This window comes from Molossus molossus, unplaced genomic scaffold (genome assembly GCF_014108415.1).
Source record: "Molossus molossus isolate mMolMol1 unplaced genomic scaffold, mMolMol1.p scaffold_m16_p_6, whole genome shotgun sequence".
NCBI lineage: Eukaryota > Metazoa > Chordata > Mammalia > Chiroptera > Molossidae > Molossus > Molossus molossus.
This window is the reverse complement of record NW_023425399.1, coordinates 21,960,095-21,972,467: the sequence shown is the minus strand read 5'-3', so window position 1 is coordinate 21,972,467 and position 12,373 is coordinate 21,960,095. Positions and strand designations below refer to the sequence as shown.

At 41.8% G+C, this 12,373-nt stretch overlaps 1 protein-coding gene across 2 annotated transcripts in view; it reads right to left on the bottom strand.

Annotated features, from left to right (window-relative positions):
• CDK5RAP1 (CDK5 regulatory subunit associated protein 1) overlaps positions 1-11,645 on the bottom strand; it is a 33,879-nt gene extending 22,234 nt beyond the window's left edge. For both annotated transcript variants that reach the window (XM_036245458.1, XM_036245459.1), the window contains exons 1-6: positions 11,572-11,645; positions 8,370-8,700; positions 5,992-6,095; positions 5,481-5,515; positions 4,044-4,144; positions 2,543-2,753 (exon numbers count right to left, since the gene is read on the bottom strand). In XM_036245458.1, coding sequence (XP_036101351.1) covers positions 2,543-2,753; positions 4,044-4,144; positions 5,481-5,515; positions 5,992-6,095; positions 8,370-8,679 — 761 coding nt within the window. In that variant the 5' untranslated portion in view covers positions 8,680-8,700; positions 11,572-11,645. The remainder of the gene's footprint in view (positions 1-2,542; positions 2,754-4,043; positions 4,145-5,480; positions 5,516-5,991; positions 6,096-8,369; positions 8,701-11,571) is intronic.
• Between the last annotated feature and the right edge of the window lie 728 nt (positions 11,646-12,373).

The following is a 12,373-nucleotide window of genomic DNA, read 5'->3' as shown; positions in this document are numbered from 1 at the left end:
TTTAAAACACAGGGGTCTGTAGCCCTGGCCAGGTAACTCAATTGGTTGGAGCATCATCCTATACACCAAAAGGTTGCAGGTTCGATCCCCAGTCAAGGCACATGCTGGAGACAACAGATTGATGTTTCTCACCTCGATGTTTCTTTCTCTGTCTCTCTCTCTGTCTCTCTCTCTGTCTCTCTCTCTCTCTCCCCCCTGCCTTCCTCTTCCTCTCTCTAAAATAATCAATAAAAACGTATCCTCCAATGAGGATTAAAAATAAATAAAATAAAACCCACGGGTCTGCATGTCTCACATTCCTGGCCCAAAAGCTAGGTATCTCAGTTAAGACACGTTCTTTCATTTGCATCCTGTGTATGAAAGCCTCAATTTATTGTAAGGAAATAACTATGGATAGATATGTACCAACGATGTTCACTGAGAATGCATCCTAACAACAGAATATTGACTAGCCATTAAAATGATGAAGGTTGGCAAATTTTTTCCTGTAAAAAATGAGATAGTAAATATTTTAGGCTTTGCAGACCATACAGTCTCTGTCGGAACTATTCAATTCTACTACTGTAGTGGTGAAAGCAGCCACAGACACTGTGTAAACAAAAGGGCACAGCAGCATTTCTTCTTAATCTTTACTGGAGGATATTTTTTTCCATTGATTTTTAGAGAAAGTAGAAGGGAGGGAGGCAGGAGGAGATTGGATGCATCCTGCACAAGCCCCGAATGGGGCCGGGGATCAAACCCAGGTACATGCCCTTGACGAGATATTGAACCTGCAACCCTTCAGTGTGCAGGTTGACACTCTAACCATTGAGCAGTGCTAGCCAGGGCACTGTATTTCAATAAAACTTTACTTACTAAAACAGGCTGTAAGCCAATTTGCCAATTTGTTACAGAAAATTTAATAACATAAGAGATGTTCACTGTTTTAAGTAAGAAAAGGTTATAAAACCAAGTATACCAAGAGCTATTTTTTTTATAAATAAACACAAAGCATATACACATAAGCACAAAGAAAAAGATAGCGATGATATACACCAAAATGATAATAGTGTTTATCATAGGTGGTAGAGGTAACTCTTACTTTCTTCTTTATGTTTTTCTATCTTTTCTACATATTCTTCAACAAATATAAACTATTTTTAACTTAAAAGATAAGAGGAGAAAGAAAAGGAATCAGGAAAGCCCAAGATATTTTCTTAAGTGAAAAAATAAAAGTATAGGCCTAGCCAGTTTGGTTTAGCAATTAGAGTGTCAGCCCTCAGACCAAAGGGTCGTGGATTCAATTCCCATCGAGGGCACATGCCTGGGTTGCAGGTTTGATCCCCAGCCCTGCTTGGTCAAGGTCATACAGAAGGCAACCAATCGATGTGTCTCTCTCACACCAATATTTCTCTCTCTCTCTCTCTCTCCTTCCCTCCCTAGCTCCCTTCTTCCTTTCCACTCTATCTAAAAATCAATGGAAAAATATCCTCAGGTGAGGATTAACAAAAAAAATAAATGAATAAAAACAAAACTATAGAAGGGAGGGTAAGGCCTGGCCGGTATGGCTCAGTGGTTGAGCAATCAACCCATGCACCAAGAAGTTGCTGGTTTAATTCCCGGTCAGGGCACATGCCCAGGTTGTGGGCCCAGTCCCCAGTGGGGGGCATGCAGGAGGCAGCCAATCAATGTTTTCTCTCATCGATGTTTCTATCTCTCTCTCCTCCCTCTCTGTACAAAATCAATAAAGAAAAAATATTTAAAAAAAAAAAAAAGAGCCCTGGCTGGTTTGGCTCAGTGGTTAGAGTATCGGCCCACGGTCTAGAGAGTCTTGGGTTCGGTTCCTGCTAAGGGCATGTACCTCAACTGCAGTTTGTCCCCAGCCCTGGGTGGGGTCGTGTGGGTGGCAGCCAGTCGATGTGTCTCTCTTACATCGATGTTTCTCTTTCTCTCTTCCTCCCTCTCTTCCTCTGACTCTATCTGAAGATGAACGCAAAAGTGTCCTCGGATGAGGATAAAAAAAAAAGAAGGGGGTGTAGGAAAGACCCCATTTTATGTATATGAATGCATATACAAAAAATACTTCTCGCCCTGGCCAGTTTGGCTCAGCGGTTAGAGCGTCGGCCTGCGGTCCGGAGAGACCCGGGTTCGGTTCCCGCTAAGGGCACGTACTTCGGGTTGCAGTTTTTCCCCGGCCCTGGTTGGTCGTGCGGGTGGCAGCCACTCGATGTGTCCCTTCACGTCGATGTTTCTCTCTCTGTCTCCCTTCCTCTCTCTCCCTCCCACTCTATCTGTACAAAAAAAGGAAAAATATCCTCGGGTGAGGATAAAAAAAAAAAAAAATACTTCTCAAAGGATAATACAAGAAACAACTAACACGCCACCTTTGAAAGGTGGCCTCAGAGACTGGGTAGGTGTGATGATAGGTGTGAGGGAGTCTTATATATCATTTCTTGTATTTTATATTGTGTGCATGTATTAATTTTTTTAATGTAATAACATTAACATATTATTTTAAAAGTAAGAAAGCAGTATATTCCCTGCCTCTTGGACAGTAACTCACACAAAAGCAGAAGTAGCACTGGGACTCGTCTGGACTGGCATGACATCAGCATAAGTTTCATCCAAAGAAAGCAGCACGTTGGCAGCCTGCTGGCCTGACTCAGCAAAGGCCAGCAGTCGAGGAAGGTCCCGATAGGCATCTGGACCAGCCAAAATATCCACCATTTTCTCTCTATGGAGGATCTCCTCCTTCAATCTCTCAGCCATGCAGCCTGGGAGGGAAAAGAAATAAGCACTGTTCTAAAATTCATCTTGTCTCATGGCTTCTCAGTACACATGATCTCTAGCACAGAAACTTCTCTAGGAGTTTAGCATCATCCCTCAAATTTGCCTCAACACTTCCATAGCACTGGAACCTGCATCTTCCTATACAAGAAAACCACAGGGAAAGGGCTCAAGAGCAATTCAATTAAATGCCCAGAAAAATTAAGCCACCATCCAAAAACCTTTCTAGATATGAACCACCTCTTTTTTCAATTGAAAATCACTTGTTGCTATAAATAAAAATATTTTGCATCAAGAATTTATTTTTTAAAATAAAACTTACGTCTGGCCAATGTGGCTCACTGGTTGAGCATCGACCCATACACCAAGAGGTCACCAGTTTAACACCCAGTCAGGACACATGCCCAGGTTATAGGCCCGATCCCCAGTGGGGGGCATGCAGGAAGCAGCCAATCGATGTTCTCTCTCATCAATGTTTCTATCTTTCCCTCTCCCTTCCTCTCTCTCTAAAATCAATCAAGAAAAAAAAAGAAATGAAACAATTATTTAAAAATACATATATGCTCCAACTGTGTTTTAAACCATCATGAAGAAGAATTAACTATCCTACAAGGGACACAGTCTGTTTTAAGGTTAAATACATTAAATTCTAGAAACAAGAGGGTACAGAATATTTATGGAAATATGCTTTCCAGCTATCTAGATCAGAGCTGTCCAATAGAACTTCTAAGATGATAGGAATGTTCTTTACCTGTGCTGTTCAAACTGGTAGCCACTAGTCAAGCTTGGCTACTGAACAGTCACTATGTTGCCAGTGAGACTAAAGAAGTAAATTTTTAGTATTATTTAAGCTTAATTAAATTTAAATAACCACATATGGCTACTGGCTACCATACTGGTCAGTACAGATCTAGATCTTCACTTGCGTATGCTTCAGGAGTCAATATGAAATGTGCCTGCACTGTACATTTATGCTTGCTGCCTCCACAGACTCCAAATGCTCTCCTATCCATAACTCTGCCACCATGAGCCACAATGGACTCCAGAAAGGATACGCTACTTTCTAAGTACCTATTACTTCAAGGCACTATGAAAAGCCCTTTTATGAGCTTTATTTCATTTAACCCTACAGCTTCTGACATTAAGTACAAGAGATGCACAGGGTACATAAGATGTCTTCACACACTGGGAATCTGGCCTCTAGGGGAAACCCTAGTACATAAAACTACATGGAGCCCAAGTCTCAAAACCCACAAAATCTTCAAATTACCATATACCTAGAATCCCAATCTTCAGAGGTACTCGGGAACGGAGCCGTTTTTTCTTCAGGGCTTTAAGCTGATGTAAACGACTCCAAATGGTCTGTTCAGCCTTCTCCCTACAGAGATTAAGAAGTAGACCTGAACCTGCAAACAAACTACAGAGCAACCTAAAAGAGTAGGACAATGAGACTAAAATAGAAGCCTTCAATGCTTTAAATGAATGCCTACCCTCAAGGCTTAGGGAAGGTAGGCAGGGAGCAACTGAAGAAGCACCACTTGCTATAACATTCCTAGAATGACACCCTTCTTGCCCATCTCCAAATCCTGACAAGCCTAGGCCAAACTCAAAAATAATCTGTTTCACAAAGCCTTCCCAACTCTACTCTGGTAGAGAATTTATTCTCCTCCCTTTTAATTACCATATCACTTGAACTATACTTGCTCAGTACTTAGCATTTATCCTTTTTATTGTTTGATTCTTTTTACCTAGGGCTTTCCACCAGATGTTAGAGCTATCTGTATGTCTGTCTTAGTTCCCATATCAGACTAAGCTCCTTAAAGCCAGGTTCCATGAGGGAAGAGTTCATTTCTGAATCTCCCAAAGCACCTAGTTCTGTGTCTTACAACAGAGACTCTCAGAACAAAACTGTTGGATTAGTTAATTAAGTGACAGTATAGCCAGCTGAGAAAACATTAACATTAACATGCCTTGTACACAGAAACAAAGTATGAGCCCTGGCTGGTTGGGCTCAGCAGTAGAGCGTTAGCCCTTGGACTAATGAGTCTCAAATTCGATTCCAGTCAAGGGCATGCACCTCGGTTGCGGTTTGTCCCTGGCCCTGTTCGGGGTCGTGCAGGAGGCAACCAATCGATGTGTTCTTCTCACATTGATGTTTCTCTCTCGCTCGCTCTCTCTCTCTCTCTCACTCGCTCTCTCTCTCGCTCTCTCTCTCCTTCCCACTCTATCTGAAGATAAACAGAAAAATATCCTCAGGTGAGGATTTTTTTTAAAAGTATGAAAAAGGCTATGTTCACCTCTGATGGATGCCACTCATGTCTGTTCAGAAGAACTCTATCCCCCAGCCACTGACTGCATACTAGCCTTTATTATATGAACAACCTCCTAAACATGTGCAATTAGCTATAAGAAAAAATCTTGGGAAAAGTTGGGTGACTCAGTACACTGTTTCCTCATCTATAGAGTGGGTTTGATAACATCACCTACCCCAGAGTTGTTGTGAGAATTAAATTACTTAGTGCATGTACAGTGCTCAGCACAGGACATGACAAACTGCACATGCTCAGCAAATGTCAACTAGTTCATTATTGTCTCCATTGCATAAAATTGCAAATCCCTTGACTCATCTCCATAGGTAGGCCAGCCTGGCACTGTTAGCTCTGGCATTATTAGGTAAGATATATTCACTCTCTAAGTAAAGAATAAATTCTCACCTGATAGAACATGTGACAAGGAGGATCACATCAGCCTAAGTGGAAAGCAAGGGAAAAGAAAATTATGAGATTAGTCTTGTAGAATCACTGCCCATGGCCCTTTTTTTGTGGAAAAACATACATAACATTTACCATTTTAACCAATTTTAAGTGTACAGTTCAGTACCATTACATTCACAATGTTGTGCGATCATCACCACCATCAACCTTCCAAAACTATTTCATTTTCCCCAACTAAAAGTCTATTCCCATTAAACACTAATTCCCAACCCCCACCCCAATCCTTGCAGTCCATTTTTAACTTAGTTCCTTGCTTAAAAGTGACCACCACCATAAAAATTTCAAAAATAATTAAACAAATGTACACTTTGGTCCCATGCTACACACTTAACTCAAAGGAACTCACTCTCACCAGGCCATACCCTGTTCCTGAAATCGCATCTAAGAACTGGCACAAATGCAGAGTCTCACCCAGGTCCAGGAAACATAGGGAAACAAGAAATATGTGTACCTCCTGGAGATTATTGGTCCGAAGATAGCCATTCTTCTGTAAGATGGACCAGACTATCTCTGTGTCATTCACATTCATCTGGCAGCCATAGGTCTCAAGGTAGACTGCGATGACAGAGGGGTTCCATGGTAAGCAGACAAAAAGGGACCATATGTCTCAAAGGTCTCCTTCCCAAATGCCCCAGAAATACTTGATACAACTGGTTATTCACTAAGTCCTCTGTTGCCTCAATTCTAAGACATTATTAATTGCCAGATGTACTACCAAATTAATGAAGCCTTTCAAAACAAAAAAAAATACTACATTGTATACACACACCAATTATAAGCCATGAAACTTAAAATATGGGGGAAACATACACCTAAGAATCAAGAAAATATGGTTAAAAAAAAATTAGAAAAGGGGGGATTAGCTGACAGTACTGATTATCAACGCAGAAGAAAAATAAATTTAAATCCACATATAGTCCTGGCCAGGTAGCTCAGCTGGTTAAAGCATCAACCCAATATGCCAAGGTTGGGGTTCGATCCCCAGTCAGGGCACATACAAGAATCAACCAATGAATGCATAAATAAATAGAACAAACAGACGTCTCTCTCTCCCAAAATTAATAGATGAAAATTTAAGTAAATAAATAAATAATAAAATAAATAAATAAACCCATATGTTAAACTCCTCCTTCTCAAAATGAAGTTCTCCAGAGGTAGTATCATTAGCCAGTATACTTTAATTTGCAGACCCAAATCAATTCTAAATAAAGTTAAAAGTTTAATGACAAAGAATTATATAAAACCAATAGAAAATACCAGTAATGTTAAAAGAAAGTAAAGGAGGGAGAGAAGGAAAAGAAAAGATCCGAATTTTGTATGGCCAATGTAGTTCAGAGGTTGAGTGTTGACCCATGCACCAAGAGGTCACCCGATCAAGTCCTGGTCAGGGCACATGCCCAGGTTGTGGGCCCATCCCCAGGGTGGGGCATGCAAGAGGTGGCCAATTGATGTTCTCTTTCATTGATATTTCTATCTCTCTCTCCCACTCCCTCCTTCTCTAAAATCAATTTAAAAAAATTTTTTTTTAAAGATTATAATTTTTTTTAAAACCATCCTTGGCTCATTTACCTTGTCTAAAAAAAGAAAACACTAATACTTATGTCAGAGAGGAACTGAAGGAAACAACAAATTATAAAGGACTGCAAAATAGCTAGCAAGGGGTCGCAAAGTATACATACTCCATGATTTATTAATTTAACTCCTAGAGATTTATTCTGGAGAAAAAAATTTAACAGAAGCAATATCTCTCTATTTATCTATCTAGCTATCTCTATGAGAAATAGATATATCACTTATCTCTCATATTATTCTATGAGAGACAGATAAAGACATAGATATTGATGTAGATATAGATGAGACACTTATAGTATTACTTATAATATAAAAATTTTGAAACAACCTAATGTCCAACTATAGGGGACAGGTTGGGAAATATCATGGTATAGCTCAATGTAACATTTTGTACCAATATTTAAATTTTTAATTATAAATAATGTAGTATTAGGAGAAATGTTAAATGAAAACAAGTTATAAATTATTTTCAACTTATGATATCAACCAACTCTTTAAAAATTCTAAAGGGAAATTGTTTTTTGAAACAGAACAAAGGGAGAAAGGTCTGACTATCCCTTAATTCCCCTTCAAACTTTGTTTAAGACATTTAACTGATTGCACAATGTTTCTTAAAAACAAAAACAAAAAAACTCTGCCTAAATATAAAGAGTGAATTTCTTTTATTCTTTATTGATTTTCTAGAGAGAGAGGAAGGGAGAGGGAGAGGGAGAGAGAGACAGAAACATCAATGAGAGAGAACATCGAATGGCCACCTCCTGCATGCCCCTCACTGGGAATCAGGCCCACAACCTGGGCATGTGCCCTGACCAGGAACCTAACCAGTGACCTCTTGGTGCATGGGTCAATGCTCAACCACTGAGCCACACCAGCTGGGCAAGAGTGAATTTCTACAGCACCAATTGTGAAAGCTGCCTTATAATTAAGACAATCTAAATATTAGAACAGAAATTACAGGGTTTCCAAAGGTAACCACAGAAAGGCGTTGGTGGTATAGTGGTGAGCATAGCTACCTTCCAAAGGTAACCAAAAAGAGGACTATCCAGGACTCTATTCCCAGTTGAGTGTACCAACACTATAAGTTTCTTTATATTGTTACTTGGTGGAATTTGACAATTCCATAATTTAGTAAGCCTTCCCATACTGTTAACCCTCCAAAGCCAGGTCTGTAATAAAAGAACAGTTAAGAATCAGGCCATGGATGATAGAAAAAAAGCAAAGCAGAAAGCCCAAAGACAGTCAAAAAGTAACACCAACCTTTTCTCTGCCTTCCTAATAATTCATCCACTGTGAGATATGGGGGTGGGTCCACCACATCCAAAGAAGAAAGCTTCTCTTGAGGAACTGAAGCACTTCTTAAAAAATGCTGAAAAGTCGGTCCAGTGGCCAGCCTGGAACTGAAATCCTTCTGAACTCCATTTTCCTGCTGCCCCTCTGGACGGGGACATGAGGTGCCAGAGAAACTGCTGTGTGCCCTGCAGGTCCGTAGCAGCAACCAAGACACAGAGGCTAAGGGCCCCCACCCCAGACACCTCTGTGCTTGGAGGATACACTGTAAATGATGCATGGCACTAAAACAGCCCAAAGTCTGCAAAAGAATAACAGACATCATCGACATTTATTGAACACAATGTACAGGGCACCACTCTAAGTACTTCAAGTGTATTAATACATTTAATCCTCACAAAAACCCAAGAAGATACTTTTAACAATAGTATCCCTATTTTTACAGGTGAAAAAACTGAGGCAACTTTCCCAAGATCACACAAAGGAATGCCAGAGATAAGCAAATCCAGACAGTCTGTTTTCAAAGCAAAGGGGTGGTAGAGATGAGATGAGAAGCCCTGACAAAATAAAGTAGCACCTGGCTGGTTTGGCTCAGCAGTTAGAGCGTCGACCTCGGACCGAGGGGTCAGGGGTTCGATTCCTGGTCAAGAGCACATACCTGGGTTGCAGTTTGGATCCCTGGCCCCTGTCAGGGTCGTGCAGGAGGCAACCAATCAATGTGTCTCTCTCATATCGATGTTTTTCTCTCACCCTTCCTCCCTTCCACTTTATCTAAAAAAAAATCAATGGGAAAATAGCCTCAGGTGAAGATTAACAAAAAATAAATAAAATAAAATAAAATAAAGTAGCACCTTGTATAGGAACAATTCTAAAGGCTTTAAGCATATTAACTCATTAAATCTTCATAGCAATCCTAAGCAACATAGGCAACAGACACTATTATTATGCTATTCAGAGATGAGGAAAGACACAGAAAGGCTGAGGAACCTACCTAAGCTCCCACAGCCAGTAAGCAGTAAAGCTGGCCACCACTGCCTCCAAATACTGTGAAAACCACTTACTCACTGAGGACATCTTCCTAACATGGGGCACTGTATGCCTGATCAGTGACTCCTACCCTCCATGAGTCTCAAATTACAGATGGCTGAAGGGATGGAAAATGGCACAACCTTTATAGGGGGCAATTTGCCACTTTCCATCAAAATTACACACACACATAAAACCTTTAACCAAGTAGTTCCATTTCTAAATATTTACCCTACACATATACTCTTACATGTGCAAAATGACCTACATATAAGGATATTAGTTGCAGCAGTGTTTCTAATAGCAAAAGAATAAAAAAGACCTAAATATCATCAATAGGGAACTAGTTAAGTAAGTCATAGTAAATCATGCAATGGATAAGATGCAAATGTTAGAAAGTGAGGCTGAATCTATGACATGACAAATGTAAGGAAGCAAAGTGCTAGAAACTACCTAAAGTATGCTACACTTGAATCTGCGGAGGAAGGAAGGTGGAAACATTAAGGTACATATTTGTAAGTGCACACAATATCTCTAGAATGCATAAGAAACAGTGACCACCTCCCAGGAATAAACCCAGGTGACTAAAAGTAGAAGATATGGAGACATACTTTCCACCACATATTCTTAATGGACAGCCTCATTCCAGCCATACCAGACAGACATCTTTGTACCGATTTTCACTAATTTGCTAGGTTTTTACACATGCTGTCTCTCTGGCTGGTATATTTTCTCTATTGACTTGGCCAACTCCTGCTTCCTCCTGGAAGCCTGTCCTGGCCACCATCCCCAAAGTCTAGGTTGGGGTCCTCCTCTAGGTCCCTAAAGCCTCCTTATCACTCTCTATCACAAGAGTAATTATACTTTGCTGTTACATACTACTTACATTTTGACATCTCTTATAAGTGGGGAGGTACCTGAAAGCAGGAAACCAATCTCATTCATATCTACATCAGGCGCTGTACGTGTAAAATGAGCAGATGTGGCCTGTTACCTTTCCAAGCTGATCACCTGCTGCATATGCTACCAGTATTTAGGCAGGAGCAGTGCCAACTTCCTTTCCAGTGTCAGAGAACAGCAAACTTTTGCTGCGAGCTTTAAAGTCACCAATTTCTGCCCCTTACTTGTGTGACCTTGGGCAAATCAAATCCCTGCCTCTGAACTGTAAAATAAGGATAAAAGTCGTACCCACTCCCAGAGATGTTGTGAGAATTAAAGATTTTAAAAAGCTGCCCAGCCGGTGTGGCTCAGTGGTTGAGCATCGACCCAGGCACCAGGAGGTCACTGGTTCAATTCCTGGTCAGGGCACATGCCAGGTTGTGGGCCCCATCCCCAGTGGGGGGTGTGCAGGAGGCAGCCAATTGATGTTCTCTGTCATTGATATTTCTCTCTCTCTCTCCCTCTCCCTTTCTCTCTAAAATCAATAAAAGAAAAGAAAAAAATTTTTAAATAAGGATTTTGAAAACCTCACTTCACATACAGTGAGTTCTCAGTAACTTCACATCTGCAGCTCACATCCCCTCTCGTGTTAGGTGTTTGGCACTGAGGTTAAGACCCTGGAGTTGGAGTCTGACCCAAGGCTCCCTAGCCAGGTAACTTTGGGCACCTGCGGGCTTCTTAAGCTCTGAGAGGTTCCATTTCTTCATGTGTAAAATAAGGACAATCGTACCTACCCCTATGTCTGTTGTCAGGATCATATGTGATAATACAAATAAAATGCTAGCATAGCCCAAGGGAGACGCCCTGTGGGGACTCAGAAATTAATTGGTAGTCAGCAAAAACCAAGAGCCAGGAACCTCATCCCAGTATAAATAAAATAAACAATAAAGCATCCCAAACATTTTATTGGGTGACGACAATGTGTCAGGCGTGGTGCTACTCTGTGAGGCAGGTTCTACTATCATCCCACTTCAAAGGTGACAAGGCTAAGGCTCGGGGTGAAGAAGGATGACCTGCCTATGGTCACCAGCGAGTAGGCAGCAGGGCTGGGGTGCGAACCCCGACAGTCTGAGACCGGGGTCTGCGCCGTAACCACCGCGCCATCCTTCCCTTGAACACCGCGCATTTTCGGGCCTCCGCCGCCTCTCCTGCCCCGCGTGGACCCTGGGCGGGTGCGCAGGCCACCTTCACCCGGCGTGCCTCTCACCTCCCGCGGACCGAGCGCCCAGCGTCCCGCTGCAAACGCTCTTCTCAGCCTGACGTGCTGCCCTCTCAGCTGTCTGCAGGTGCGCGCGCCCGCATACGCGCGACTTCCGTTCCGCCGCGACTTCCGTCCGGGTGGTTCCAACGGAAGTGCCTCCTCTGTAAGGTCCGGGCGGATACAGGCTCAACTTTGAAAAACCTCCACTACTCGTGAGCCGGCATGTGACAACTGAGCCCTTGAAATTGGTGCGTGCGTGTTAAATGGGCTATAAATGTGAAACACACTGGATGTCGAGAAAAAATGCAAAATGTCTTGTCAGTAATTTTTACACTACTACTTGTTGAAATAATAATAGGGATATATTGGATTAAATATGTTCTTTAAATTAATTTCACCAATTTCTTTATACTTTTTAATGTTGCTACTGGGAAATTTTAAATTACATACGTGGACATCAAAGTTACAACTAAACTACAGAACAACCATCATTCAAAATCACCTGAAATCAAGCTGAATTGAAGTCCTACAACTATGGAATCAAAGAAGTAGCCACATCCAGATGGGTAGGACAGGCTGGTCCCACACCCACATGTAGCAGATAAAAATCAGGAGGACACCTCAGCTAGGAAGGTCCTCCCTGAGGACTGAGGGGTCCCGGTCCCACACCAGGCACCCCGCTCAGGGTTCCAGTGCCAGGAAGGGAATTCCCATAACTTCTGGCTGGAAAAACCAGCGGGAACTGAAGCTCTGGGAGGCTGAGGCGGCTGGAGCCCCAGGCAGCTCCTCTTAAAGGGCCTGGGCACGG